We start from the raw sequence: 26,116 nt of genomic DNA on the forward strand, positions 1-26,116 counted from the left end.
ATACTTTCAAGTATTTGTCTAATCTAATTTCGTCTTTAAAAGTGATGTAACTTTAAGTGTAAGCCTTCGATCCAATGATAGATATGGCATAATTAAACGATTAAGTAGAGCGTTATGAAAACTTTGAATGGCAATGAAATTCGAAGGAAAAGTAAGGTTCAAATTAATTATTGTATAAATTAATACAATACAGGAAAATATACTAAATCATTATGTCATGGACGCTTTATCACTGACATATGTATTTTTAATTTGCAGGTGCTAAAGTTAATTCGTTTCTTTTCATAATATAGGTAAATATGACAAAGGAAAGTGGAGCTTTCTGTATCGATATGATTAATTAGTGGTAACAGGTTTAATTTTTCACCAGTCGCTGTATACAGACATGTGAAATAGTTTGTCTTCGTCGCATTACTATCACCATTATGTCTAAGTATAAACATTTTACAATGCCTAGTGTGTAGCAACATAGTAAGTGCATATCATCAAAATATTTTGGATCGCTGTTGTGTTAATGTTATGATATCTAAATGGTGTTTGGCGCAATGCGCCGGTGGAGGTGGGTCGTAGGCGCCGATGACCATTCTCTTGGTTACTCTTCATAGCAAATGTTAGTCAGCCTTTCTCGAAGACACCAGCTTCAAATATTCTATACATTACTACAAAACATTTGTATAGTAGGTAGTTTAATTTGTGGTTTTTAGTGAAGTGTGAAAATACGTCATACTACTGTGAAAATTACTGACGCTATTGGAAAATTGTGTTTATTTAACAAAGGAAAACTACCCGATTTTCCGAGGTATGTGTAAAAGTTAATTTTGTCGATTAGTTAGTTACTGATATTAAATAAAACAATTCATATATCATCCTTTTAGCAACTTGTACTCTTTGTGAAAAGCTTTTAGCTGTTTTTAATTATTTGTTTTAGAAATATCTTTGTTAGTCAAAACAACCGTTCAATATGTACTTACCTATCTATTAAAAACTTTTCATGGGCATCGTAGCTGGTAGATGAAAATTTCTTGATAGTTAATTGTCGCAGTAGTTATTTAGCTTAAATATTTCAAAGAATCACGACGTACGTTGCTCTTATTTTACCTGGGGTTTTAAGTAATGGTAGAGTACCTAAGATATTATGTTATTTTACAACTTACTAACTCTGATTTGTAACTGTTTATTTATTCCCAGTAATTATTATAGACACTAAAACTATTACCAAATAAATATAAATAGCAAAAAATAATTATCTCTTAGAATTTACGCGTCTTCAGGGGCCCGATTCTCCTAATTTTACTTAAGCAACATACGATTCACATTCGACTGCGACTGCGATCCAATCCCAACTCGATTACGATTGAAGCGTATGTGGCATTCCGCTATTTTTTCTTTGAAATAAACGTTTTTATCCTTTTCTGTCATTCAATAATGAATCATTTTGTCTGCAAATGATTTACGATTGCAATATGATTGTAGAGCAAACTACCGTATAGACCAAAATCACCAAAAATAGCAGACCAATCGCAAACCAATCGAATGTCGTTGGAATACGATTGGTCTTATAATATGTAGCAGAATGCCCGATATGGTTAAAACTGCTATTGCGATCATATTGCGATTCGATTTTGACATTATTAACTTAGGAGAATCGGGCCCCAGGTAACGTGCCCAGAAGACAGGCTGGCTTTAAATTATTTGACCTAAGAACAAGCCAGCTCTCTGGGGCCCGATTCTCCTAAGTTAATAATGTCAAAATCGAATAGAAATCGAATCGCAATATGATCGCAATAGCAGTTTTAACCATATCGGGCATTCTGCTACTAATAAAAGACCAATCGTATTCGATTGACATTTGGTTGGTGTGCGATTGGTCTGCTATTTTGGTGATTTTGCTCTATACGGTAGTTTTCTGTACAATCATTTTGCAATCGTAAATCATTTGCAGACAAAATGATTCATTATTGAATGGCAGAAAAGGATAAAAACGTTTATTTCAAAGAAAAAATAGCGGAATGCCACATACGCTTCAATCGTAATCGAGTCGGGATTGGATCTCAGTCGAATCGAGTCGAACGTGAATCGTATGTCGCTTAAGTAAAATTAGGAGAATCGGGCCCCTGGTCACGCAAAGCGTCGATCAGTCTTTTGTATTTTATAAAAAAAAACAAGAACTTACTAACTTACTACCTTTACAACGTAAAAGGCACGTGGTAGTGTATTTTTTTTCTGTTTTTGAATATTATCTTGGACTTAGGGCATCTTATAGCATCCGTGTGCCTACTACCTTCAGAAGGTACCTCTAAACTAGAATGTGAAATAAATAATTAGCTATACAGAAGCGAGTCATAAAGTTTTAACAAGAATATACATAAACCATTCTATTTCATGTTCCTCTCGAATAAATACAATGCCTCTCAAAGGTAAAAGGTACATGCCGTAAGTTCTCGAACATTGACCAACGCTAGATTGGATTGTCTGTTAAATCCGCGGATGGTTTGAAAGTATGTTATGTTTTGATACTTCGACCTTGGGACATTGTCCGAACCACGTGGTAATTGCTAACGCTCGGCAAATTGCTCTTACGCTTACTTGAGCGTGTAGCAGCGGCTTATTCGTGTCAAGTGCAAAAAGTTGCATGGTTGGAAAAATACTGGAATGTGTGTACAAAATTATGCAGAAGCACGCCCTATTGATCAAAAGTTTATAGTTTGTTCAAATGTGTAAATGATACCCACTACTACTAAGTACTACTTGGCTTGAGCAGTCGTAAGGTTAATTAAAGACCTTTTACACAGTTTTTCAGGTAGGTTTGACTATACTTACAATAGATAAACGGAATATAGGTACTTACTTACCTAAAATTATTTCACCATCATACTTGCTAATAATTTTTTAATTACCTCTGTTTATTGTTTAAAAAGCAAATTATCTAATAGCGAAAAATCCACGGGAAAAATCACTATTCACTTTACATACATACTCCTGTCCTATTGAATGAACTTTTTACCTTTGGACCTTATTATGTCACCGACGAAATGCAGGCTAGAAGCTTTGAACAAACTTGTTAGTAATGAATGGTCATCTACCTACACTGTTGTAAAAGTTATGAATAGATGGTCCACTTTAAGACCATAGAAAAACAGGTCATTAATGACCTGTTTTTCTATGGTCTTAAAGAATAATGACAGTCTTTATATAGGTACTTAGTTAGGTAAGAAGAAGGCAACATACCTTATAAGTAGGTACAACAATTTGTTACTCATTGATTAAGTCAACGTACCCAATCAATCATCGTGCATTCTTCTTGGACAAACTTCGGGGTTTAAGTTTATCCTTATTTTTTCTATCTATCAAAAAGCTTTGTACATATATTTATTGTAAAATATATATGCACGGCATTTCACCGATCTCATCCCATCTGTGTCTCTGGCGAAGCAAATTTTTGATCGATCATATCGTCAGTTGCAATTTTCCAGGGACTAATAAAATGAAGTCACTGGTATTCCTGCTGACAACTTGTACGTGGCTGGTGAAGTGTCTGCCGCCTCCACATCCTGACGTAGTGGCAGTCAGGAGAGAGGAGGAACGGTTGCCCGCACTCCTGAGGAGCCCAGCGTTACGCAACCCGCATCTACTGCAGGTACTGCCTCTCACCAGCCTGTTACATAAAGGAGAAAAACTGGTAAGAACACGTTATAGCATAACACTTTCCTTTTACTGAATGCTTTCAAATGTATTTATTCGTGACCATAACTTTTCTGCGCCTTAAAGAAAGCTAATTCCCCAAAAAGGCTTTTGAAAAATAAGATTTATTCACCTTGACCATTAAGATCTGTTGAAGGCAACACCGCGCTGATCGCTGTCCTTATTTTCAAGGTTTACGCACGAGATGCTCACGATGTGCCGCGGATAGAGATTCACAAAATTCTGACTCATGCGGGCCTTATTCCAAGGAAAACATATCCACCTCCGTCTGTATCCAGTCATAGATTCAACCACATCCCAGTTACTTTTCCCGAAGAATGGTATGATCGAGAATTTGCAGAACCTTCATACTTTCCCAGTCAAGAAACGTTGCAATACTTAGGGACACAGTAGGTTTATTAAACTAAAGTACTTGTATCAAAATGAAGAGTCAATGAAAACACCATTGTGTTAATGATGTTGTCAGTGCAATAAAATTCGTTAGTATTATTTAACTAATGTATTGTTAAATAGTGACTACTTATGTTTTTGTAAATATCGACATGTTATAAATTAAGTTGTCACATGTTTAGCCAATAAATGCAATTACAATCAATTGCATTTTCACATTTTTTTACGCGTTATTTGATTATCAACGATTAAAACTACACATATTAATAGCAAATTATGAAATAAGAGAAATAGTAAAAATTATATTTTATTAAAATGCAACATGTAGTCATCAAGCAGCAATTAATAATTATTTTACTCCATCTTTTGTTTAAAAGTCTTGCGCGATATTTGTATTTGTAAAATCAAAATAATATTTATAATGAAATTAAATGTATGTAATGTAAATAAACTATGTTTAAGTACGAGTGTATGTTTAAGTTGTTATATTGAAAGTGTAAACGAAGCTGATGATTCGAGTGTGTTAATTTGTTAATTTCTAGTGCGATCTGACATTGTTGAAATAAACAAAACAATTATGTACTTACACAATTCGTTTTATTATAATGGAAGTAATGACCTTCATAGTCAAGCATTAGTAGATTAAGGCTGCACAATTATAACATTTTATAATTAATTGATTAATAATTCATTGCATTTGCACAACATGAAACAGTGATGTTAGTTTTTAACGATCATAATATTAAGTCCATCAGCCGTATCAATACCACTAGGCATAGGATTTGAAGTAATTCTTGCTTACAATATGTCTAAAACAAAAACTACAATATGTAAAGAGTTGATAAAAGATTACTGTGCTAACTGCACTTTTGCTGGCATACATTATATTGCGGATGACAATAAACATGTGACTGAGAGGTAAGAACGGGGTCAATCGATATCTTTTACGAATACTTGATCAATCTGCAGTTGTAACAGTCTGTTGATTTGAAATTCTAAATAATTTAACCAGGTTACTTTGGCTGGTGCTTGTTATTTTATCCTGGTACGGGTCTGCGCTCCTCATCATATCGGCTTGGGATGCCTTCCGCCAGAGTCCTATCAGTTTTGGCCTGGAGACAACCTACACAGAATGGGAAACAAAAATGCCAACAGTAGCTATTTGTGAAATAGCTAACAATCCGAAAATATTCAACGTTTCGGATACGTAAGTTTATTTAATTTTTAAACGGTTTTATTTAGCTCACCCTGTTTGTTTTATTCTTGGGTCAAATTTAGTAATTCAAATTTAAGTACCTTCCTGTTGTCAGATTGATCTGTTTGGTACACACCTTTAATTCCGATGACAATACAATATAGTAATATCAATAACATTGTAAATCCAAGATGGCCGCCGGTACAAAATGGCGGATTACATATTTTTCCACAACCCCCTCAATATGGGTATCAAATGAAAGGGCTACTCAAGTAGAATACTGTCAGCAACCCCAGCGGGGCCCAACAGGGCCAAGGCCTGCCTGGGCTGAAGCCTGCCGGGATTGTCCTAAAGAGTTAATGTGGTCGTGGTACATAAAAGGCCTACGACGAAAAACAACGGTTTGTAGTCAGTAAGAGTCTGGCACTCCCTCACCGCTGCTGACCCATGTATAGAATGAAGAATATTCGGTAGGCATTTTCATTAAATACTAAAAACTAGATAATAAAAAATCGGTAAAAAAACTTTTAAGTTAAACGGTTTTATATCTTATGTGCACTGAAAAATAAAAAATAAAAAAACAGTTACTTACCTATAAACCTACGTAGGTGGTCCCGGTCATATTAGACTAAAATAAAAACGTGGGGCCCTCTGAAATCCTACTTATGGCAAAGCATATCTTTATACTTTGGTAGATCGTGAGCTCGGCGTTCGCTGATGAAGCCGCTACGGCTGATTATTGATTGTCAAAATCTCCAGTTATGATTATAGTAAGTCGATGCAATCCACACCTATTATACCTCTAGAAGAAAGTATTACAGCAATAGTTACGGAATGGGCCCCACGTTTTTATTTTAGTCTAATATAACCGGGACCACCTACGTAGGTTTATAGGTAAGTAACTGTTTTTTTATTTTTTATTTTTCAGTGCACATAAGATATAAAACCGTTTAAGTTAAAAGTTTTTTTACCGATTTTTTACGTAAAATTTATTTTTAGTGTTTTTAAAATGTTCATGTTCCAATTATCTCAAACAAAAGTATTATTCAGTTATTTTTTTTTTGCAGGATCTGGCCTCCCGGTCATCTATTGGACTTAGAAGACGCGCTAAAAGAGATCGTCTACTTTCGAGGAGTCACCTACGTTCTCGTTGGCACGTGCTACAAAAACCCGGACCCTGACCCCTTGTGCCCTCAGTCCAACTACACATACTATGCAAACCTAGTGCGAAGCGACTGCAGTAAGATTATAAAGAACTGCACGTATAACGATGAAGAGTTTCCCTGCTGCGAATACTTCCAACCCATAGAAACAGATATTGGACCGTGTTTCATTTTAAATTCCATTCAGACGAAGTAATATAACTTATTCTTTATTTTATTTGGACAAATCTGCCAGGTGTTATCAAGTTTCCTTTTCGTTTTAGGAATCCACGGCCATATCCAATGGTAAATAATTTGCAAAATCTGCGAGGTGTCATTAAATTCGATTCCTATTTGACGACAATGGTTAGTATCACATTTTGAGAGAGTTAAGGTATTTACTGATCGTAGAAATAAGCTTAATTGATATGTTACTAGATGTATACTCTTGGAGAGGACGAGGTGCCAACTGTCACCACTCTGCACTCTTCTACATTAAAACTACAACCTGGCTATATTTATCGGTAAGTTCGAAATTCCCTACATTGTGACCTTACAGCTCAAAAAAAAAACTTTTAATTCCATTGAAGTTAGGCTTTGATATCAACAAAGGAGATGTTGCATATTTGTTTGTGGCCCTGTTCGCAAACATTACCTAACAAATTTTTTTCTGTAAGTTGTGATATGTTTTTGAAGAATCCCGATACAAAAATTCACGTTCATAACATCACTGGGTATTGTGCTAATCCTATATTTTTTAGACGTATACTATCAGTGCGCAATATAGAAAACGATCCCCTGATTACGGAGACGACGTCGGAGCAGCGTGCATGCCGGTTCCACCACGAGAACGAAGATGGCTTGTATCCTCACTACTCGTACAGTGCCTGCACTGTCCTCTGCCGCAAGAGAGCACAGCTCGAGTCATGCCAGTGCAACGATCACTTCATACTCGGCACCAGTGAGTTTACGGCATAGAATAAAAAAAATACATTGCAATTTTGAGAAATCCAAAAAAATCTATGGCCAATCCAGCCCCCTCAAAAACTCACACGTGATCATGCGCTGTGATAATTTGTAGTTTGGATCCTGTCTTCAATACTGACTAACTTAAAACTTAGGCTTTAAGATCGCAAATAAGATCCTTAGGGAGAGCCTATAGATACTTCAATAAGGTATAACTACTATAGGTACACGTAATGAGACATATGTATTGTATACATAGTTATATAGCCCTCTATATGTATCACAAAGACCGTTCACTACACTTTATTGTGTAACCAGATCGTCAAGAGTAGGAAATAACCTCAAGTTAAGTAACACACACATGACCTTTATTCGTCTGTTAAGGCTTTTATTTTTACCATTTATCTAAACAACAATAATTATTATTTGTTTAGGAGGTAATAATTTCCTGTAATTTTCAGCTGAAGAAACTCGTTGTAATTTAACGGGGATGGCTTGTCTTAACACTTTGTCCAGTCATTTGACTACATTGAAGCCACCGTGGGCTAACCGTCCCGGACTCTCATGCAACTGTCTGCCTTCATGTGATGAAACTGAAATTACAGTTATTAAGGATGTTTCTATACCGTAAGATTTATTGTATTTTATACCCAATCTTAGTGAAATATTTTCAAATATGACGATGAATTTATAAATTTATATAAAAATTGATGTCAAACCGTTATTATTATTTGTCAGCTTATTTGCCAGGTATAACATAATAATAACATAATAACATGATAATAATTTAATAGGTTATGAACATTGCAGGGTTAAAGGCAAAGGTCATAAAAAGAAGGCGCGCGTTGAAATAGTACTCGCTTATTTGCCCACTGAAAGATTCAAAAGAAACGTTGTTAGAAGCCGGTTGGATTTAGTTGGTAAATATCCTTCCTAGTACTACTGCTTTTGGAATTTTAAGTAAATCATAACATCGGTAACTTCTTATTGGCTTTTATAATCAGATTAGGTACGTATTTTTAAATATCTCGCTTCAAATCTTCATCATGTTCCATCGTACGAAGGAACATGATGGATTTTAGTCAGTATGAGTCTGACACTCCCTCGCCGCTGCTAACCCCCAGCGGGAGGAGTCATTTGATGATTTCCTATAAAGAAAACCTTTATCAATTTTGTTCGGAAATTCTTTCAGTGTCAGTAGGAGGTACAACAGGGCTATTTGTTGGTGCCAGCTTGTTGAGCTTCGTCGAACTATTTTTCTTCTTCACCGTTCGTTTCATTAGTAATGTCTGGATGGAGAGGAAGAAGACTGAGAATGTCCTGGCTGTCAAACCTTCTACAACGCCTATTACGCACGAAGTAGAAAGCCTTGAAGAAATTCCCTCAGTCGATGTTAACACAGAACTGCTACAAGAGGCATATGTTACGAGTGGTGTGCCGACATTGTCACCAAAGATTAACAATACTGGAATCATCAAATTAAAGTAATGTTCTAATAACTTTCCACAATTAATACGGTACGGCATCATGACTATAAAAGCTAGCTATTGATTCAGGTCACTTAAATGTTTAAACTATTTATTAGTCTTCTTTTGAATTTTCATTCTTATAATAATTAATGCTTCTGAAATGCACAGCAAGATTTGATGTTGCAAATAAAATAAGTATTAGTAAGGCAGTAAGACCTGTTTCGCCTTCTCTTTAAGTAACAAACCTATTCTTAACTTAACACTTGAGTACTAAGGTACTTACTACGTTTAATCTCTGTGTGAAATTACTTTTTCACTTTCTTGTCTCCTATAAACACAGTCCTCTGAATATAAGTGTGTAATGGATGATACTGTGATTGTTTTTATTTTATCCTTCAAAGTTTGACCTGACTCAGGTAATGTTTTCCGAAAGCTGTATTTCCTTGTTACATATCAGTTTACTTCCCAAATGTTACCGCATAATAAAGTAACATGATTCACAGGTACTTCATTACGAAATGATCCAGTCTCCGAGAGATCGAATAGACGAGTGTGCACTTTCTGGGAGTGGCCTAGTTAGCCGCTACAGGAAGACATCGGTTATGCTCGATGTAAGAGCCCATTGCTCTCGACAGACAAGCCATCTCGTGTTCAATTATATCAGACCAACACATCTATAAGGATGTGTATTGAGTAACTTGGACGCCACTTACTGTCCCATTTATACGACGCAATCAATGGATCTAAATTAAAACACAAAATTACTACCAATAACTTTATTGTAATAACAGAATCATGATCTACTCTTCTATGAATGTTTTTATTCTGCTAAGATTACAATTATTAAATAACATTATAAATTGCAAAATTTGGTGATATAACTGTAAAATTATTAATACTGATAAGTTCGATTATAAGTACTTAAACAAGTAAGGTTGGGATCGCAACGGTTGCGTGTGACGGTGGTGCAACGGTCATTGCTAATCGTGAGCTAGACTTTGATCTCTGACGTAACATGACGAGAGTTTGACGAGATGAGAATGAGTAATGTATGATGATTCTGAAATTGCCTTACTTTCCCACGAAATTGGCAATTGCAAAAACAGAAAAATAGTTCGTAAGCGTGGCAAATGCGATTAGTCGTGATTACATGTCTATTTATTTATTTTTATCACTTTTTGTGAGAAATCTATAATTATTGAGGATCCAACAAAAAGTGGTGATGGAATATGATCAATATAAGTCCGGAAGAAAAAAATGGTAAAGAGTATTTGAATATTAGTGAAGTACTTAGGTAAGCTTGTTGCGTGTAATTTTTCCCAATTAATTGTAACGGTGCGAAAGGTTAACAATTGTCCATATCTAGTGAAAGTAGGATATTTTTAGGATAAAATCGGATTGACACTACACTACATGACTAAATAACTTACTGAAAAAAAAACCCTAAAATAAATAAAAACATTTTTTACGTAAGTAAGTTTAAGATTACATGGGTCAGGTGGATCGATGGTGCAACGGTCATCGGTGATCGTAAAGCTAGACTTTGAACTCTGACGCAACATAGACAGAATAGAATGGTGCGAATATTTTAGAACTATTTTTGACTACGGTGTGATGAAATTAACTCAGCTGTAACAAAAGACAGCTATTTAATAACATGTACAAGTCATGATTAGATCTACAACTAAAATTTCTTAAAGGATAGACATCGTAAATGAAGAATAGAGATTCAATTCAAAAAAAGATTGAACAGACAACAATTTATGGCTCATTTGATAACAAAACGAATATACCTATGCATTTGCTTACTTTTAGATCAGATGATATATTTATAGATACTTACAAATAATTTAAATTACTCTCACATTAAATCTTTGGTGAGATAACAAGCACCTAATTTTATCTCATTAAATAAAATTGAATTATGAAACGAACAATTTAAATTTAAAAATAGTTTCATTAAATCTTTGGTGAGATAACAAGCACCTAATTTTATCTCATTAAATAAAATTGAATTATTATGAAACGAACAATTTAAATTTAAAAATAGTTTCTTTTTACGAATTCCGTTTCAAAATACACTTCGAATTCGTTTACATTGTAAAATTCCTAGATCTAGTTTAAATAACTTATTTCCGTAATATTTTATTAAAATACGCAAGAATGCTAAGAAACTAAGAAGGTCCCTAGAGTCAGTCAGTAAATCCAAGAACAAACAAACCGAGAGAGTTTTTTTTTTACATAAACAATTTTCCAAATCTACAAAATATACTCGTACCTATCTTAAATTTATTATATAAGACATACTAACGATAAAAATATAATTCTAAATTCAATAAATAAATATTATTTAAATCGTAATAAAATCTCCTTGATTAATTCCGATTACAAGATACAATTCGAAATTTAAATGGTTAACTTTTTACGCTTAGGACCGTTTTCATGATCTCCATTGCCTGGGCGAAGACACAGAGTATCAGGTGCGTCTCATGAGGAGCCAGCGGTTGCAGTGACCGTGCAACTGAAATTTCCTGTACCTCATGCAGTGCCATTGTGGAATCTGCTGCATACGACGAATAGCCTCCATCTGTGAAGAAATGCTCAAAATTAATCGTCTCCATCTAAATCTGTAGATAAAGGTGAAGGATATTGTCACACAGAAATTAGTTTGACTGCGACAACACAGTTTACAATTAATGCAGTCATTATCGTAAGTAATCTTAATGTAACTTGTGCTTCTGGTTCCCATAAAGAATTAACTTTATTGGAACCAGAATCGAATATTTTTTTATAGAGGTAACTATATATTGATATAATTATCGTTATGTTTCAGTGCAGTACTAGGGTATTGACCTAGCTCGCCAATAACTGAGCTCCTCAGCCCTACTCTTTCAACCCTTTTAAATTAAGGAACAGCTGAAGGTCACTTTAGCTCTAGCTTTCAAACAAACGTTGAAAAGAAAAATAAATTTATTCCATGACTTTACTTTTGTCAAACGTAAGAAATGCCAGAAGACTAAAGGTAATCAAGAAGTTCAAAAACTTTTAATAAAAACCACGAAAATGGCTCTAAAGTAAAATTATTTCATTACAGAAAACTTTCGTAGCCGTTGCTACGAATTCACACATTCCCCTATCTTTGACTTTTCGTAGCAAACACGCTACGATTTTTATTTTTTTAGAAAATATAGGAGCGATAGTTAATTGAATCTATTTTATTCTTATATATTATTTAAAGGAAGCTTATTCGCAAGATTTTTTCCCACATTTAAAATACAGTTAACGTTTGACAAGTTCAAAACCTTCATCCCGACTGATAAGGCTTTTTGGAAAATTCAATGAACAGATAAGTGTAAACTTTTGTGAAGGTTTCTAAGACTACTTAACAACTTTCACCTCAATCGCTTTGTGTATAGCGATGGGCAGCATAAAAATAATTTTAAATGGATATTACTCCATACAATAATAACAACATTTTACCTACTTACTGAAGAACCTATTCTTATCACTTGAGTTGAAGTGCAGAAAACACAAGCACAGAAAAAAAAAACAATAAAAAGTATTAAAATAGAGGTACTCACATAATCAATATTTCCCGCTCTAAACGGTAACGCCTCGCACATTATAATTGAACACACAATTATACCAAAAATTAAGCACACGTACTGTAACTTCATTTTCACGATCAACAAACAAACTTTTTCGAGAAGAAAATTATTAGTTTGGGGGTAAGTTGTTCCCAGTTCACGTCCAGTAGGCGCTGACTTGGATTCAAGAATGTCTGGATAACTGCGATTCCAGCATTTATAAACTACTGACGCCAACTCATTTTGTTCCCGACGCGCGACCAGACAGGAGGTATGACAAAAATGTCGACGTTGCAATGGAAACGTCACTTAATTAAGTCGTTGATTAATTCTTCTCGTTAAACATGATGCTTGTTAATGTTAACGGCAACAAACTAAATGTTCGAGAAAAATAAATAAATATAAAATTGTATTTGTAGGTATTCCTGTACATATTTACGATAATTACTTAGAAATTCAGTAAAAAAAGTTGGTGTTTTTTCAGTGACTTAAAAGCAGTAGAATGAAAACGATTTGAAACTAATAATAAAGAAGGTACAAAGCCACTTGCGTTGCTAATATGATTTTAATTAAAAAGTGTTGGATATCTAATAAATAATCTGTGATTCTTTGTTTGACGTGGCGGGGAGAGAACAATAGACCATTCTTGTTTAGATAAGATGCGCGGGCTTTTGTTGCTCGCACCACGCCGCGCCGCGCCGCGCCATCACTAATGAAATTATTCTCTGTTTGTATACGCTGCCACTGTTGTCAATCTGCTGTCGACATGATCCATATTAGGTACATTTGCATAAACATAAAAGCCTTTCGTCTATTGAAAATTACCAAGTTGTAGGAAAATCGCGAAATCAAAGGAAAATGCAGAACTTTTAAATTATAAGAAGTGAACTGAAATGTTAACAAGGCAATACCTGAAGCGGAAAAATCTTGATGTGTTTCGCAATGGCTCTAGCTGTTCTTCTTCTTTTATCAATAAATTTCCTAAATCCTTCCGTCAGGCTACCAACCAATCAATATCGATTTATATCTCATCATCGCGGAAATGTACTAACATAGAGTCGGGTAATTGAGGGGTTGAACACCTATTCAGCCTGGTCTCTGTTACAAACTAATGAACTTTGATATAGTCTATATGTTAAGCCGGCCCAGACCAATAACGAATCTTGACAATGGCTGAAATCGTAGATATTAGAAGACAGATTAGAGAGAGCGATTAAAAGCTAATATTTGCTAAAGTATTAATGAGGTGTTTTAACGTTCATTGCCGATAGGTTATAAAACGATAGATAGAGATCTTCTTTACATAACTATTCGTGATCACACTGAATTAACATGACAGTCCTCTGTTTTAAATGAAGCACATGTCGAAAACGTGACTCATTAAATATTCCCAACTACAATTAATTAATTAATCACTGGGAACTTTCCAGGCAACTACAAAATTTATATAGGCATATCTCTTAACAAGGTTCAATTAAATTGTTTGTCTGAAACTCGATCATGACTTCTGTATGCCGCGAGTAAATTCTTCCGTGAACTGCAACGAGGAACATTGAGTCAGATAGCATAATTGGATTAACCTTTTACATTTGCAAATTCCCATATTACGTGTCAAATGAGAGATTTCGAGACCTCATCTAGTTTCTCGAACAATGAAGTTTTATTTGGCCCTTCCTCGCCCCGTCATTCATCTCGCCACCGGCCACATTAATTAAGTATATGCATCATCACAAACTGGAATCACCGCTTCAAACAGGTAAAAATCGTTCTTCATTTTATCTGCTTATGAAATAGGAGATTAAACCTAAGTATACTTAGCTATACTTTGTGTTAAGTAGGAAGTGTTTGAATAGAAAAGCATTAAACACATCAAGTAGACCGTTTAGAGGGAAGCCTTAGAAAATTCGAGGACATTACACAAGAATAGAGTAACCATTTTTTATATAAACACCATTAAGTAATATTAGGTATTGTTTCAGTACTTGTACAGGTAAAGACCTAACTATATTTAGTACGTTTACATAACTTGAAATGAATTTAAACTCGGATAAACTAGGGTGCTTATTTAGTAAAATTAGTTGTGTATATCAAGCATACCCATGTTATGAAGTTTGTTGTAGGGCTACGAAAAACAAAACAAAACATAAAATCTAACCCTAGGCCATTTGCTGCACAAACCTAAACGCTTCGTTAATAAAACGAAATGGTTGATCAAATGCATTAGCAAATGCTATTTTTCCCTACAAAGAATAGTATTGCCATCTAACTTAAAGTCAAGCATTTATGCATGAAAGAGTTACTAAAAACCAGTAACGAAAATAAAGGTTCTGAATAAAAAACGGGTGTTTAAAAAGTTATGTACCTACGTATGCTACGTTCTAGCTTTTCCTGTGTGGATGGTCACCCCAACCGATATCTCGTATCGATCGCGAGTGAGACAACACAGAGGCAGCTATACCTCTGCCCTTCTCACGTTTGGCGCATAAACATGAAAACACGACCTTATTTACTCTTATTCTCTCCTAAAACACCGTCTAAGGTCCAAAACCTCCTCAAAAAAGCGTAAAATTTAAGTTAAGTTATTCTAAACAGTGTGTTTTGATCATTTCAATCAAGAAAATGTAGTGAATTCGTGAAAAACTGGATTTTCATCGAAAGTGGTGTTAATTCGTTATTACGCTGCGGCAATGGTAAATTATATAATTTATTACTACTCTACTGCTTTATAAAACCGAATAATATTCACTATTTTATTTACTTTTTCAATTTTATACCAATATTCCTATCATATCGATTAAGAAGAATCAGACTCTTGCATATACTTTAAAGACAGAAATGCGATAATTGCCGAAAAATTATTTAAACATTATTTAGAGTGCATAGTTTGTAGATAGAGGAACTCGCAGTATTTGCAAGATAAAATGAAAAGCTTCGCCGATATGGTAGTATATAATTTTCAGAATTGCTATTGCAATGTAAATGATAACAGTAATTTGCTGTCTGTAAGGATAGCAATCCAAACACATTAAATTATGGGTAGGTTTGATAAGCCCCTTTCTTAAGCGCTCCTGAACACGGTGCCTTAAAGATACCTACATAGTTTAATGTTATCCTTTTGTGTAGTTGAACTAAATTGGAAATTAAAAATATTTTTCTCGAATAAAAACCTTGAAATCTGCCTATCTTTGCATCTTTTACAGAGACACGAAAATGTCTGAGCGGACGGAGCGAAGCAAGATGAGCAAAGCTCTGGGCGCGCTCAGTGGAGGGGAGGCGTGTGGGGCGCGATGGACCCTCGGGGCACTTCTCCTGGCCCCACTGGCTGCTGCCAACTCCAGCTACTGTGCTGTGCCCGCTGTCATGTTACTGGCTATTTTTATAACTATTGCCAGTAAGTTTTAGCCCCGAATTCAGCGCAATATATTTTCCGCTTCCTTGCCTCCCTGTCACTCGTTAGGTATACTGATGCAATTTAACAGTTCTCGCTAAATAACTTAGTGACTCTGAAGTTTGTCATTTGCATTTCTTTATTCTTAAATAAACGAAATGAACTTTTTACAGCATTCACATGTAAAGACCTCAAGAAACTGGCCGAGATACTACCACCACCTAAAACATCTAGAGGCCGTCGGGAGCGCAACGTCCGTTCTTTCGCAGACTTCATGGCGATGTGGATGACTTTCCTGTCACACCTGGTGGCTGTGGCTATATGTGCGCGTATTCTGAGCGCTACGGCAGACCATGTGACTGGCGGACGCACGAGACGGTGGCTGTTTGGATATGAGACGCGAGCTCTGGGGGAGCCCTGGCCTGATGTCCTCGGAGTCACTGTCGTAATGGTCGTCTGTGCAATGTTCATGTGCGGGTTGGAGGTACCTAAGACCTTCTCCCTTGTGTAACTGTCAATAGTTTTGAAGTAGTTGTGTAACGGTTATTAGATTTGTTGAACTATAATTGCAATAGTTTCGAAACTTCGATATTTCATATAGGTATCAAAGATTGTCGTAATCGATAAGTCCCATAAATTGTTCGATGATTGCTGTAAAGCTACCGATATATACAAAGCCTTAATTCCATACTTAATTCCTTTCGATAATATAATCTGATAGTTCACACGCACATTTTTATTGTTTACTCATACAAAAAAGTGTTTTTTTTTTTTCAATTCGCCTTAATATTAATCATTTCGATCTAAGTGCCTACTATCATTACTTTCCAGGAAAGCATGATGTTCACCTTTATGCTGTTAATTCTGCTGTACATATTTAGCCAGTTCTTCGCCATATTCGGTCTAATTAATTTCGATATTGCCAATATCAACATGCCAATACCGATCACTGTATATGAGGTAAGCAATATTGAGGCAAAGTTACATATCATGGCCAATTAAAACTATCAAGATGATTAAAAATTCAACAATACATATCATTTCAGCTATTTGCAGCAGGTGCACCAATATCTTATGCGTTCAATGTAATACTTCCCAAAGACAATGGAACACTCAAGAAAAATCTTTTCCTCATGATCGGACTACCCACAATAGTACTTTCAGGATTATGTTTCCTCTACACTAATATGCTAAAAGGGTAAGAAGATACATTTGTTATTGTAGTTAAAAATTAACCGGTTAATGGTTTCGCCATCCGATACTATAAATTGGTATCATCAGGTTGTTCCATCTTCCACCTACCCACTGCATTTTGTATCTAACATTTCATCTAAGTATTAGTCATCTTCATTTTATTGTTCTGATTTTAGGAACAGTATCGATGCAGCCTTGCCAGTGACTACTCTACTAGAAGCAAGGGCTGCGGGCTGGGTCTGCCCAGTATTGGCCGCCGTGACCGTGGCCGGCATTTGCCTAGCCTTGACTGAACTGTGCCCCTTACTTTTCACTGTCCTAGTGGCACTCGCTTCGCCCGAGTGGAAGGTGCTAACTAGGTCAATGACGTATGAGAGCACTACCACTGGCAGTCCAGTCCTTGCAGTTTTTACCGCTGGTTAGTATTTTGGTGAGATAATTACTTGCAGTAATAAAATCAAATTAGGTGAAATTACGCAATAACGGCTAAGCCAGGCGTCGACGTCCTGCCAATTGGTAATAACGAGCGAATAAATCAGGGATGATGTCATTTAGCAACCCAACCGCGATACTCTGTAGGATAACTGGTTATCGCTTAATCACGTAACTACTAACTAGAATTATCAAATTACAGTCCTGATTCACATTTGTGTGGGGGAAGACCTTAATTAGTGTATTACTTACAGGAAGTTTGGCAGCGATACTTGCGTTTGCGTGTCCCCTGTCACATATGATCACTCTGATGAATGCGAGCCACCTGCTCGGGATATCGATACAGGCGTTGCATTTTATTATCATGCGCACCGTGCCTACAGCCGAACAGAAGGAAGCTGGTGGTAAGTGCCTCTCCAAGTAACCGTTCGATGGTTCACATATTCTTAACTTTCAACTTTTACGCTGATTATTTACAGATATTGAATACAAGCGCTTAGGAAGGGAAGCCGCGCGAGGATCTAAACCATCTGGAAGTAAGACAAAACGTGGCCTCTGGTTCATTCCCTCAGCTATTCGACACACTAAGACTTTGGAGAGTATCAAGTCAAAAGTTACCAAAGGTACAGTCAAGAACTATTTCTGCGTCAAATATTTCAGTTGTCCATATTTCCTTATCTTGGACAATACTAATCAATGTAAAAGAAAATATTGGACTGCAATTTATCGTCAATTCACCATCTAAGTACTCTTCGCCTTTCAGAAACCGAGGAAAGAGAGTGCCTTCTCCTAGATGAGTATGCAGGTTGTCCAACGGAAGAGAATGATCCGACTAGTAGCTGTAGCGGCGTGCCAATAGCCACGGCCGAAGTGGATGTCATATCTGACGCTGAAGCCAGTGAGCAGGAGATGTCTTCCGGCGACGACTCTACGGACATCGATGCTGTCGTCAAAGAATATCGGGATAGAATACAAGTGAGATACGTCATTATGTGATGTTTATCTTGATATAATCAGCATCATTTATTAGCTGTACCTGCCTACTACCACTGGTTGTCCAGTATCATTGATATTCACAAGTGTCCCTATGTACGATCAACTACAAAAGGATAACTTTTTTGAAAATATAACTTTTCATTTTTCTCAACAAGATCATTTGATAACACATTACTGGGACACTGTATATTGCATAGTGTAGCACCAGGTAACAATATAAAACTTCCTGAACCTCGACGAACTCATCCTTTTACCGTAGTTAAAAGTAAAAGAGTCCACTTTGTTTTAGGTGGTGACTTCGGTGCCTGAATCTACCGCACCGTCTCCACCATGCGTGCGAGGCTCCCGGTGGTCAGCAGCAGGCGCCGTCGTCCAACTCATCGCTGATTCTCTCATAGCAGCCGCCTTTTGTAACGAAGCCATCAGGATACCCATGTTCGCTACGGGGATACCACGTAAGATTTTTTATTTTTTAAAAGAGTAGGTAACCAAGGAGTTTCTTCACGTTCTTCTCTATAGGAGGCTATTGTTGGAATGGGAAACTAGAATCAAAGTCAAAGTCAAAGTCAAAGTCAAATCATTTATTTCATTTAGGCCTTTACAAGCACTTATGAACGTCAAAATTATAACTAAGTTTGATTCTAGTTGCCCATTCCAAAAGTAGCTTCCTATGGAGAAGAACGGGCAAGAAACTCCATGGTTACTCTTTTTAAAAATAATATAGTATTACAATTTGTATGTATTGATACATACAGTAAAAGCATGCGAAGATCATGTAGAATCGCAAAGACAAATGAGGATAAAGTGACAATTAAAATGCTACATGGTGTTCACATTTACAAATTGGTTTATATTTTGGTACAAAGTTACAAACAAATAATCAAAAGATGAATACAATTTTATTTGCTGGTGTAATTTTAATTTGTTAATTAATTAGATATTGTCAGTATGTCCTATGGAGCAGGACCAGCATGTTTCCAAGCATTTTTATCTTGAATGTAATCTTCTAATTTATAATATGCTTGCTTACAAAGAGTGGCTTTTATATGAGTTTTAAACCGCATGTCATTTAGTTCCAGAATGTTGTCTGGTATTTTATTATAACATTTGACACAATATCCCATGAAAGATGTATGTACTTTAGATAATCTAAACTGCGGGATAGCTATCTTATTTTTATTTCTAGTGTTATAATTATGTCTATCACATATTTTTTCAAACAAATGTAAGTTTTTCCTAACATACATGATATTTTCATAAATAAATTGGCAAGGTACGGTCATGATATTAATTTTTTTAAACAGTTCCCTAAGAGATTCACGACTACGTAAGTTGTACATAGCTCTGACAGCTCGCTTTTGCAAGATAAATATGCATTCAATGTCAGCAGCTCGTCCCCACAGCAGAATGCCGTACGACATGATGCTGTGGAAGTAACTAAAATATACCAGTCTAGCTGTTTCTACGTCCGCTAGCTGCCTCATCTTTCTGATAGCATAGGCGGCCGAGCTAAGACGACCCGCAAGAGATGTAATGTGGGGTCCCCACTGTAGTTTTTTGTCAAGAGTGATTCCCAGGAAAACTGTTTGATTTATAAATTCTAGTTTTTCACTATTAAGTATAATGTCACATTCACTACTTTTTACATTTGGCAATGAAAATCGAATGCATTTTGTTTTTTTTTCATTAAGAGCCAAGTTATTTGCGTTGAACCAATTTTGAACCTGGAGAATGGAATTGTTTACGTCGTCTAAGGTACGTCTACGTCGATCAATATTAAAAATAAGAGAAGTGTCATCGGCAAACAACACCATTTTAGGTTGATTATCAAATAAGTAGGGCAAATCATTTATGTAAACTAAAAAGAGGAACGGACCTAATATAGAACCTTGTGGTACGCCCATTGCCATCACTGAACCTCGTGAATTTACGCCGTTTACTTGAACTTTAAGTTGCCGACCATTTAGATATGATTTTAACAGCTGGCAGAATCTATCTTATTTATATATTATTTGACTTTTTTTTTATTTGATTTCGCTACCTTTAGCTTCAGAATTTATGGTCCTATTTTATTCTGGCGTAGAACTGCCCTCATTAAATATATCCTACCTTTCTAACTTATCTTTGTACTGTAGTATGGCTGACTGGCACCTTCATCTGCGCGTGGCAGCCCGCTCACAACCTGGGCATGAGGAAGGCGCAAAGTATTCAGGGACCTATAACGATGCTTACTGCGCTGCTATTCCTGACTCCGTTGCTACTTGATTCGTGGCCGGCTATAACACTTTTCGCAGGCGCTGGTGAGTGATTATTATCTACTTAGTATTAGGTAGAATTAGGATGTTTTACAATCCTATATTATTATGACTCCGTGACTTTCGTAATACCTACGGTTATTAAACCAATAATTTCAATTATATGTGAAAGTGTTCATAAACACAATAACACATTTAGGTACGTTAATCTTTACCAAGAAAATAGGAATGCTTTTAAAACGAAAACTACACTACGAACTAAAGAAATTTCTAATTTTATGTTCACAACTTCAGGTGTAGTGATATACGCTCGGTGTGAGCGTTGGTGCGGAGACCTGGCGGTGCAGCAAGCTCGCAGCCACATGGAGAGACGCAAGCTCAGGCCCGTGTCGGCGACGGTCCCGCTCAGCGGCGCCCGCCTCACTCACATAGACACCGTGTATATAGCCAGGTAATACATAAACCTACGGATGTACCTACTTAGGTTTGTTATTGTTACCTATATATACTCTTTCATGTGAAAACAGCTGAACAGATTTTACATTTTGGTCATAATGTCTTAGGTAGCAGCTTTCGTTCTCTCTGCCCAGGTACTGCCCGCATATCCGTCCGAATGAAATATTTATTATGTGCCTACTCACCTTCCAATATTTCCATCGTCTTTCCAGATGACATGAAGATGACTCGGACACGAGTCTGGATAATTTATTAGACGCGGAGGAAGAGGATCCTGACGGTGAATGACAGCAAGCTGAAGCAATCATTATCATCGCTCCTTAATCATCTCATTGTGATGTAATCGGAACAAGCACAGGCTGACTAAAGGCCGTACCCAATAATGTATCTGTCTGTTGTTTTACTTACTACAGATAAGAATTTGACATTACTTGTATGGAGCCAATGTCAAAATTGTATCTATAGTAGGCAGACAACAGATACATTATTGGGAACAGCCGTTATGACCTTCAAAATGCAGGTCGATTGATTGCAATCATCACAAATTCGTACATTATATAGCGTGCCATGGAGGTTTAGCCACAATTAGGCCGGTGATAAAATGCTGTTATAGTCTTGACTAAATAGCTAGCTAATTAGTAGAAAAGAATGATAAAATTAACTTTTTAACGTTTTGCTAGGTCCTGATTTTAGAAATTCGCTCTTAAGTGACTTACAGTCAAATAAAAAAAATACTAAGTATGAGTCATCTCTCCAAAAATGGAATACTTAGGTGAAAGATTTAACTCATAGTGTAAGACCTGATTAGGAAGCATAAAACCTTAGGTATAAAATATGATATCTATTAATTATTCATGATAGCTATTACGCCGTTTTAAAATCTTAATATAACAAAGGCTGCCTTTCAATTAATTGTGTGTAGATAGAACTGCCTGCTTATAGCTTGGTGCAAACATGATTATCAAAATTGAATCATGATAAATGTTATGTAAATTTCGTAGATACATGATTGTTAAATAAATAATCATCCGTCCATTCCGCCATTGCCTGATGCAATTAATAACGTGTAAGTTATTATAAGAAAAAAAAACCTTGTATTTTTTCACTACTATTCATATAAATGTAAGTTCAAATAAATTGTAAATAAATCGAACAGATTTTGAAACAAACTTTAAGTCGCATGCATATTAGCATTTCAAATAAATAGTTACGATTACGCCTTTAAATCTTTTGAACTAAAGTACAGTTTGCTTGCAGTAATGAAATAGCGTTGTTACTGTATGTAAATCGGCCTATACGATGTTATAGAAATAGTGATTTATCGTGATTAAACAATAAAAATGCTGATTCGATTTGCATAACATTTGTTTTATTTCAAAGCAAGCAGTAACAATATTAATTTATAATTTTATTTTTCTAACAGATGCATTCTATATATCTTCTCTGCCTCCTTGTCTTCGAAGTCTGGTGTGAAAGGGACATCAATCACTTCTTTGAATCCTTCATTATGGGATGGATCAACATATTTATTCCTAAAACAAAATATGAAATACTGATTAAAATGGTATTACCAATCGGTGCATCTATTAACTTCTCATTTGCACGTCGGTACCGATAGACAAAAAAATTATATTGCCAATGCCGAATACTGTGCAATATATGTAATTAATTGATCGTCTAGCTAGGCTGCCGATAAGACTGTTTTAACGAACCTTATGAACAGCAAAAAGGTCTATGTTCGATATTACATAAATAAGTACTTAGCACGGGACAAGTTCAGGTTTCAGTACATCTTTAAAATTCAATCTTCTACTGACTGTTAGAAACGCGATAAAAGATTACACGAGAAAATTATACAGTTGCTCGAAGTTATCCGCGTAAATATTACTGGTACCACATACACCTCAGTTTCCATTTTTAATGAAGTAGAACACGAAAAAATAGATTTAGGTATGTCATGCACTTACTTGTAAGTATGATAAACAATGTCATTGACTGGAATGTGGTTGATTTTCATTAGTTCTCGGAATTTGTTGTTGTGTTTCGCGTGAGCTATGCTAGCCGTCATCTTGGCACATCGGCAGTCTACCTTCATTTCTTTAGCGAGCGCCAACCAGCGGCTGCGAGATTCCTTGTCTGGGTTAGTGCTGTCGACTATTACACTTTTTCCTCGCTGGAAATGTAAAAAATAAATACTTGCAGCAGTGTAACAGGACGTTTATGAATACCTAACTGATGTCAGCTAAGAAATGAGTGCCAAATGAGTCTGTTACGTGATTTATGCAAGCATTGCTAAAATAAATTAATTTGTATAATTATTACAGACACTAAAGGTAAGCTACTAAAAAGAATCATAGTTTGTTATATAATGAAAACTAACCTGAAGCAATTTAGTTGCCTCAGCAGCACACTTTTGCCATGACCCAAGAACATCCCTACATACAGCAACATAGTTGTGTCCAGATTTATTTTCGATTTGCCTGGCCAAAAACGATTTTCCACTGCCAGGAAAGCCAACTAAAACCAGTATCTGGAAAAGTTATTGGATTACTTTATTTTAAGTTAGTATATTTTAAGTTCCATTATATATTTTTTCGTTTGTTACCTCTTTATCCTTGCCAATTAAATTTTGATTGAATGTTGAAGTACTGAGTTCTTTTGGATTGAAATCTGGTTTGCTAAAAGGTACATTAGTAATAGAGTGGCCCAAAAAAAATTGTTCAGGTGTGTAAAATCTAAGGTTAAGATTTTCTGCCATAAGTTTATCAGCCATAGAGTGATCCTTCTTTTTCCCTGGAGCCCAATTGGCAACCCTGCCTGCAGCATCACCACAGTAAAAGCTTTCAACCATATCTATTTCCAAGCCATCATTTTTCTGAAATAAAAACCATATGTATTATATTTCTCTTCGTGAAAACCAACTATAGAAAGCCCTTGCAGGGCTGTGAAGCATTTTTACCTGTTCTGATAAAACTTTCCACATTCCAGTAGTTGGTTTCCTATAAAATCCTTTACCGGTAGCTATATACACTTGAAAAGGAACATCCAGCTTAGTGACAATGTTTTCAATTTTCTTCTTGAAGTCTTCAATCTTAACCCGCCCATTACCAATTGGTGCCTGATTACTTAATATCACAAGTTTGTACCCCTGTTCTAAGTGCTCTTTCAACTTCTGCTGTATTGTTGGGAAAGCTATTTGCCAATCATGAGTATCAACAGGATGCACTTTACCAGACTTAGTCTTGATTAGAGTACCATCCATGTCAAAAGCTGCTATTTTATGGCTAGATTTGACACCTTTTGAAGTGAACACATAGAGTTCACCTCTGTCAATCTCCTCCCAAATACTTTCCATAGCTGATTTTATTTTTTTAGAGACTTCTAAAACAGGATCTAGTTTGAAGCTTTTTCTCTTTCTTGGTGACTCTTCATCCTCTTCTAGTTTTCGTTTGGCACCCGGCTTTTGTTTTTCACAGTTGTCCGGTGGCGGGTCGAACTCTATGACATGGATATAGCTATTTAGCAAGACTTCAATCCTGGAGCCATGTTCTACTTTATATTCTAGATGTCTTGTTAAAGCAAACCCATCAAGACCGGAGGGGTTCACTCCCAGCTGTTTTACTTCAACTATGCATTCTTCACAGTCGGCTTTCAGAGATACTGAAAAATTTTCACAATCAACACACATAAAACAAAGTGGAGCAACATTAATTCATGTAAAATTAAAAATATCACAATACCACACAGAAAATGTAGAGTACACAAGTATTGTCATTAGAACCTACTAATTAGTTTTCCACAAAGATATTTTCCCATACAGTATATGTATACTTTTTAGAGAGCTCTGCACCCATATTTACTTTAATAAATCAGATTTTTAACATACTATTTAAGTTAAGGTAATTTATTTGTATAAAAATATTAAACAAGTGAAATCATTACATGTTATTATATAATGTAATGATTAACTGCTGCCGTCACACCACACATAGATCATACGCAAAAGTAGAATGCGCGGGTCGAAGAAATGAGAACTGTTAACAATTATCAAAGCGAAAGAAGTAGGTATAACAAATAGGTTGCTACATAAAAACAGTGAGAAAACTTTTTCAAACTCGGACGATGCGCCACCTTGGACTTTCCCAGACATAAATTTACTTACGTTGCTGACGAGAACAAGCCTGGTCCTTAATTTTTGTTAATTTACTACGACCGACTGTTGTTTCTACATTGTGGAACAATTTAATAGGCGCATGGGTATCCAGTAAACATTTTAAGAAACAAGAACGTGCTACCGGACTCATTTCTTAAATCGCATACGCATAAAAACAATATAACAATTAAATTACTGGACCAAGTTCATATAAAACTCGTTTTAAATTAAAATACTAACATTTTGCATTTTATTTGTATGAAAATTGGCACAAATTCGATAAATGTTTTGGCTGTCAAGCAATCTGACTGATCTGTCAGTGTCAGTCAGCTGTCATGAAAGAAAAAAAAAAACATGTTTTGTTTATGGCCTAGAGATTAGTCCATGCCACCGACTATGCTGCTTCCCTGATGCTGTTAAGCAGCCTCCACACTACTCGCGAAGTTCTCAGCTAGGTACTCGGAATGTTGATCGGAATAAGAATATTTATTTGCGCGAAACATGGTTTGACATAGGTGTTACATTATGATGTTGTTCTGCATGTTCCGCCCGACGAGACACGAGCATACGGAGCTTAGCGAGGCAAAGTTAGTCGAAGTAAGTCGACGTGATCCTCCACCGTAGTATTATAGATGGCCATGGCCTTCACACCCCCCGAGCCCTCGAATTCGGCCATTATTCGCCTTAAGCCCCCAGTACCCATTGGCCCATGCGTGGCCACTACAGGCCATCACCAATGTGTACATGGGGCTTAGCCTCAGTTTTTAGCGTCGCGTCGGCCGACTTCGCGT

General features: G+C 36.0%; 4 protein-coding genes and 1 long non-coding RNA gene across 6 annotated transcripts; 3 read left to right on the plus strand and 2 right to left on the minus strand.

The window, feature by feature from the left end:
- The first annotated feature begins 3,169 nt into the window (after positions 1-3,169).
- Positions 3,170-4,654, plus strand: LOC124637695. The gene is made up of 2 exons (XM_047174314.1): positions 3,170-3,679; positions 3,874-4,654. Exons 1-2 carry the CDS (start codon positions 3,386-3,388, stop codon positions 4,093-4,095), a joined length of 516 nt encoding a protein of 171 aa, XP_047030270.1. The 5' UTR covers positions 3,170-3,385; the 3' UTR covers positions 4,096-4,654.
- Positions 4,655-4,843: 189 nt separating this feature from the next.
- On the plus strand, positions 4,844-9,235 carry LOC124637638 (sodium channel protein Nach-like). Its single transcript, XM_047174248.1, has 9 exons — positions 4,844-5,010; positions 5,105-5,299; positions 6,355-6,642; positions 6,714-6,795; positions 6,868-6,953; positions 7,191-7,390; positions 7,857-8,022; positions 8,206-8,315; positions 8,588-9,235. Exons 1-9 carry the CDS (start codon positions 4,898-4,900, stop codon positions 8,881-8,883), a joined length of 1,536 nt encoding a protein of 511 aa, XP_047030204.1. The 5' UTR covers positions 4,844-4,897; the 3' UTR covers positions 8,884-9,235.
- Positions 9,236-9,625: 390 nt separating this feature from the next.
- On the minus strand, positions 9,626-12,637 carry LOC124637564. Its single transcript, XR_006985249.1, has 2 exons — positions 12,446-12,637; positions 9,626-11,451 (listed from the first exon to the last, which is right to left on the minus strand). It is a non-coding gene; the product is annotated as an uncharacterized LOC124637564 (long non-coding RNA).
- Positions 12,638-14,950: 2,313 nt separating this feature from the next.
- Positions 14,951-22,533, plus strand: LOC124637708. Of its 2 annotated transcripts, XM_047174328.1 has the most exons (13): positions 14,951-15,141; positions 15,652-15,842; positions 16,013-16,323; positions 16,671-16,799; positions 16,886-17,037; positions 17,210-17,451; positions 17,720-17,869; positions 17,945-18,088; positions 18,229-18,440; positions 18,751-18,916; positions 20,597-20,761; positions 21,011-21,167; positions 21,385-22,533. In XM_047174328.1, the coding sequence occupies exons 2-13, from the start codon at positions 15,662-15,664 to the stop codon at positions 21,386-21,388; spliced, it is 2,013 nt and encodes a 670-aa protein (XP_047030284.1). In that variant the 5' UTR covers positions 14,951-15,141; positions 15,652-15,661; the 3' UTR covers positions 21,389-22,533. The 2 variants fall into 2 exon arrangements, with proteins under 2 accessions (XP_047030284.1, XP_047030285.1); XM_047174329.1 differs by lacking the exon at positions 21,385-22,533 and having other exon boundaries at positions 21,011-21,171.
- Positions 22,520-25,567, minus strand: LOC124637709 (uncharacterized protein F21D5.5). The gene is made up of 6 exons (XM_047174330.1): positions 25,335-25,567; positions 24,132-24,832; positions 23,778-24,047; positions 23,553-23,702; positions 23,140-23,345; positions 22,520-22,704 (listed from the first exon to the last, which is right to left on the minus strand). The coding sequence occupies exons 1-6, from the start codon at positions 25,474-25,476 to the stop codon at positions 22,581-22,583; spliced, it is 1,593 nt and encodes a 530-aa protein (XP_047030286.1). The 5' UTR covers positions 25,477-25,567; the 3' UTR covers positions 22,520-22,580.
- Between the last annotated feature and the right edge of the window lie 549 nt (positions 25,568-26,116).

This window comes from Helicoverpa zea, chromosome 16, assembly GCF_022581195.2.
Source record: "Helicoverpa zea isolate HzStark_Cry1AcR chromosome 16, ilHelZeax1.1, whole genome shotgun sequence".
NCBI classification, from domain to species: domain Eukaryota; kingdom Metazoa; phylum Arthropoda; class Insecta; order Lepidoptera; family Noctuidae; genus Helicoverpa; species Helicoverpa zea.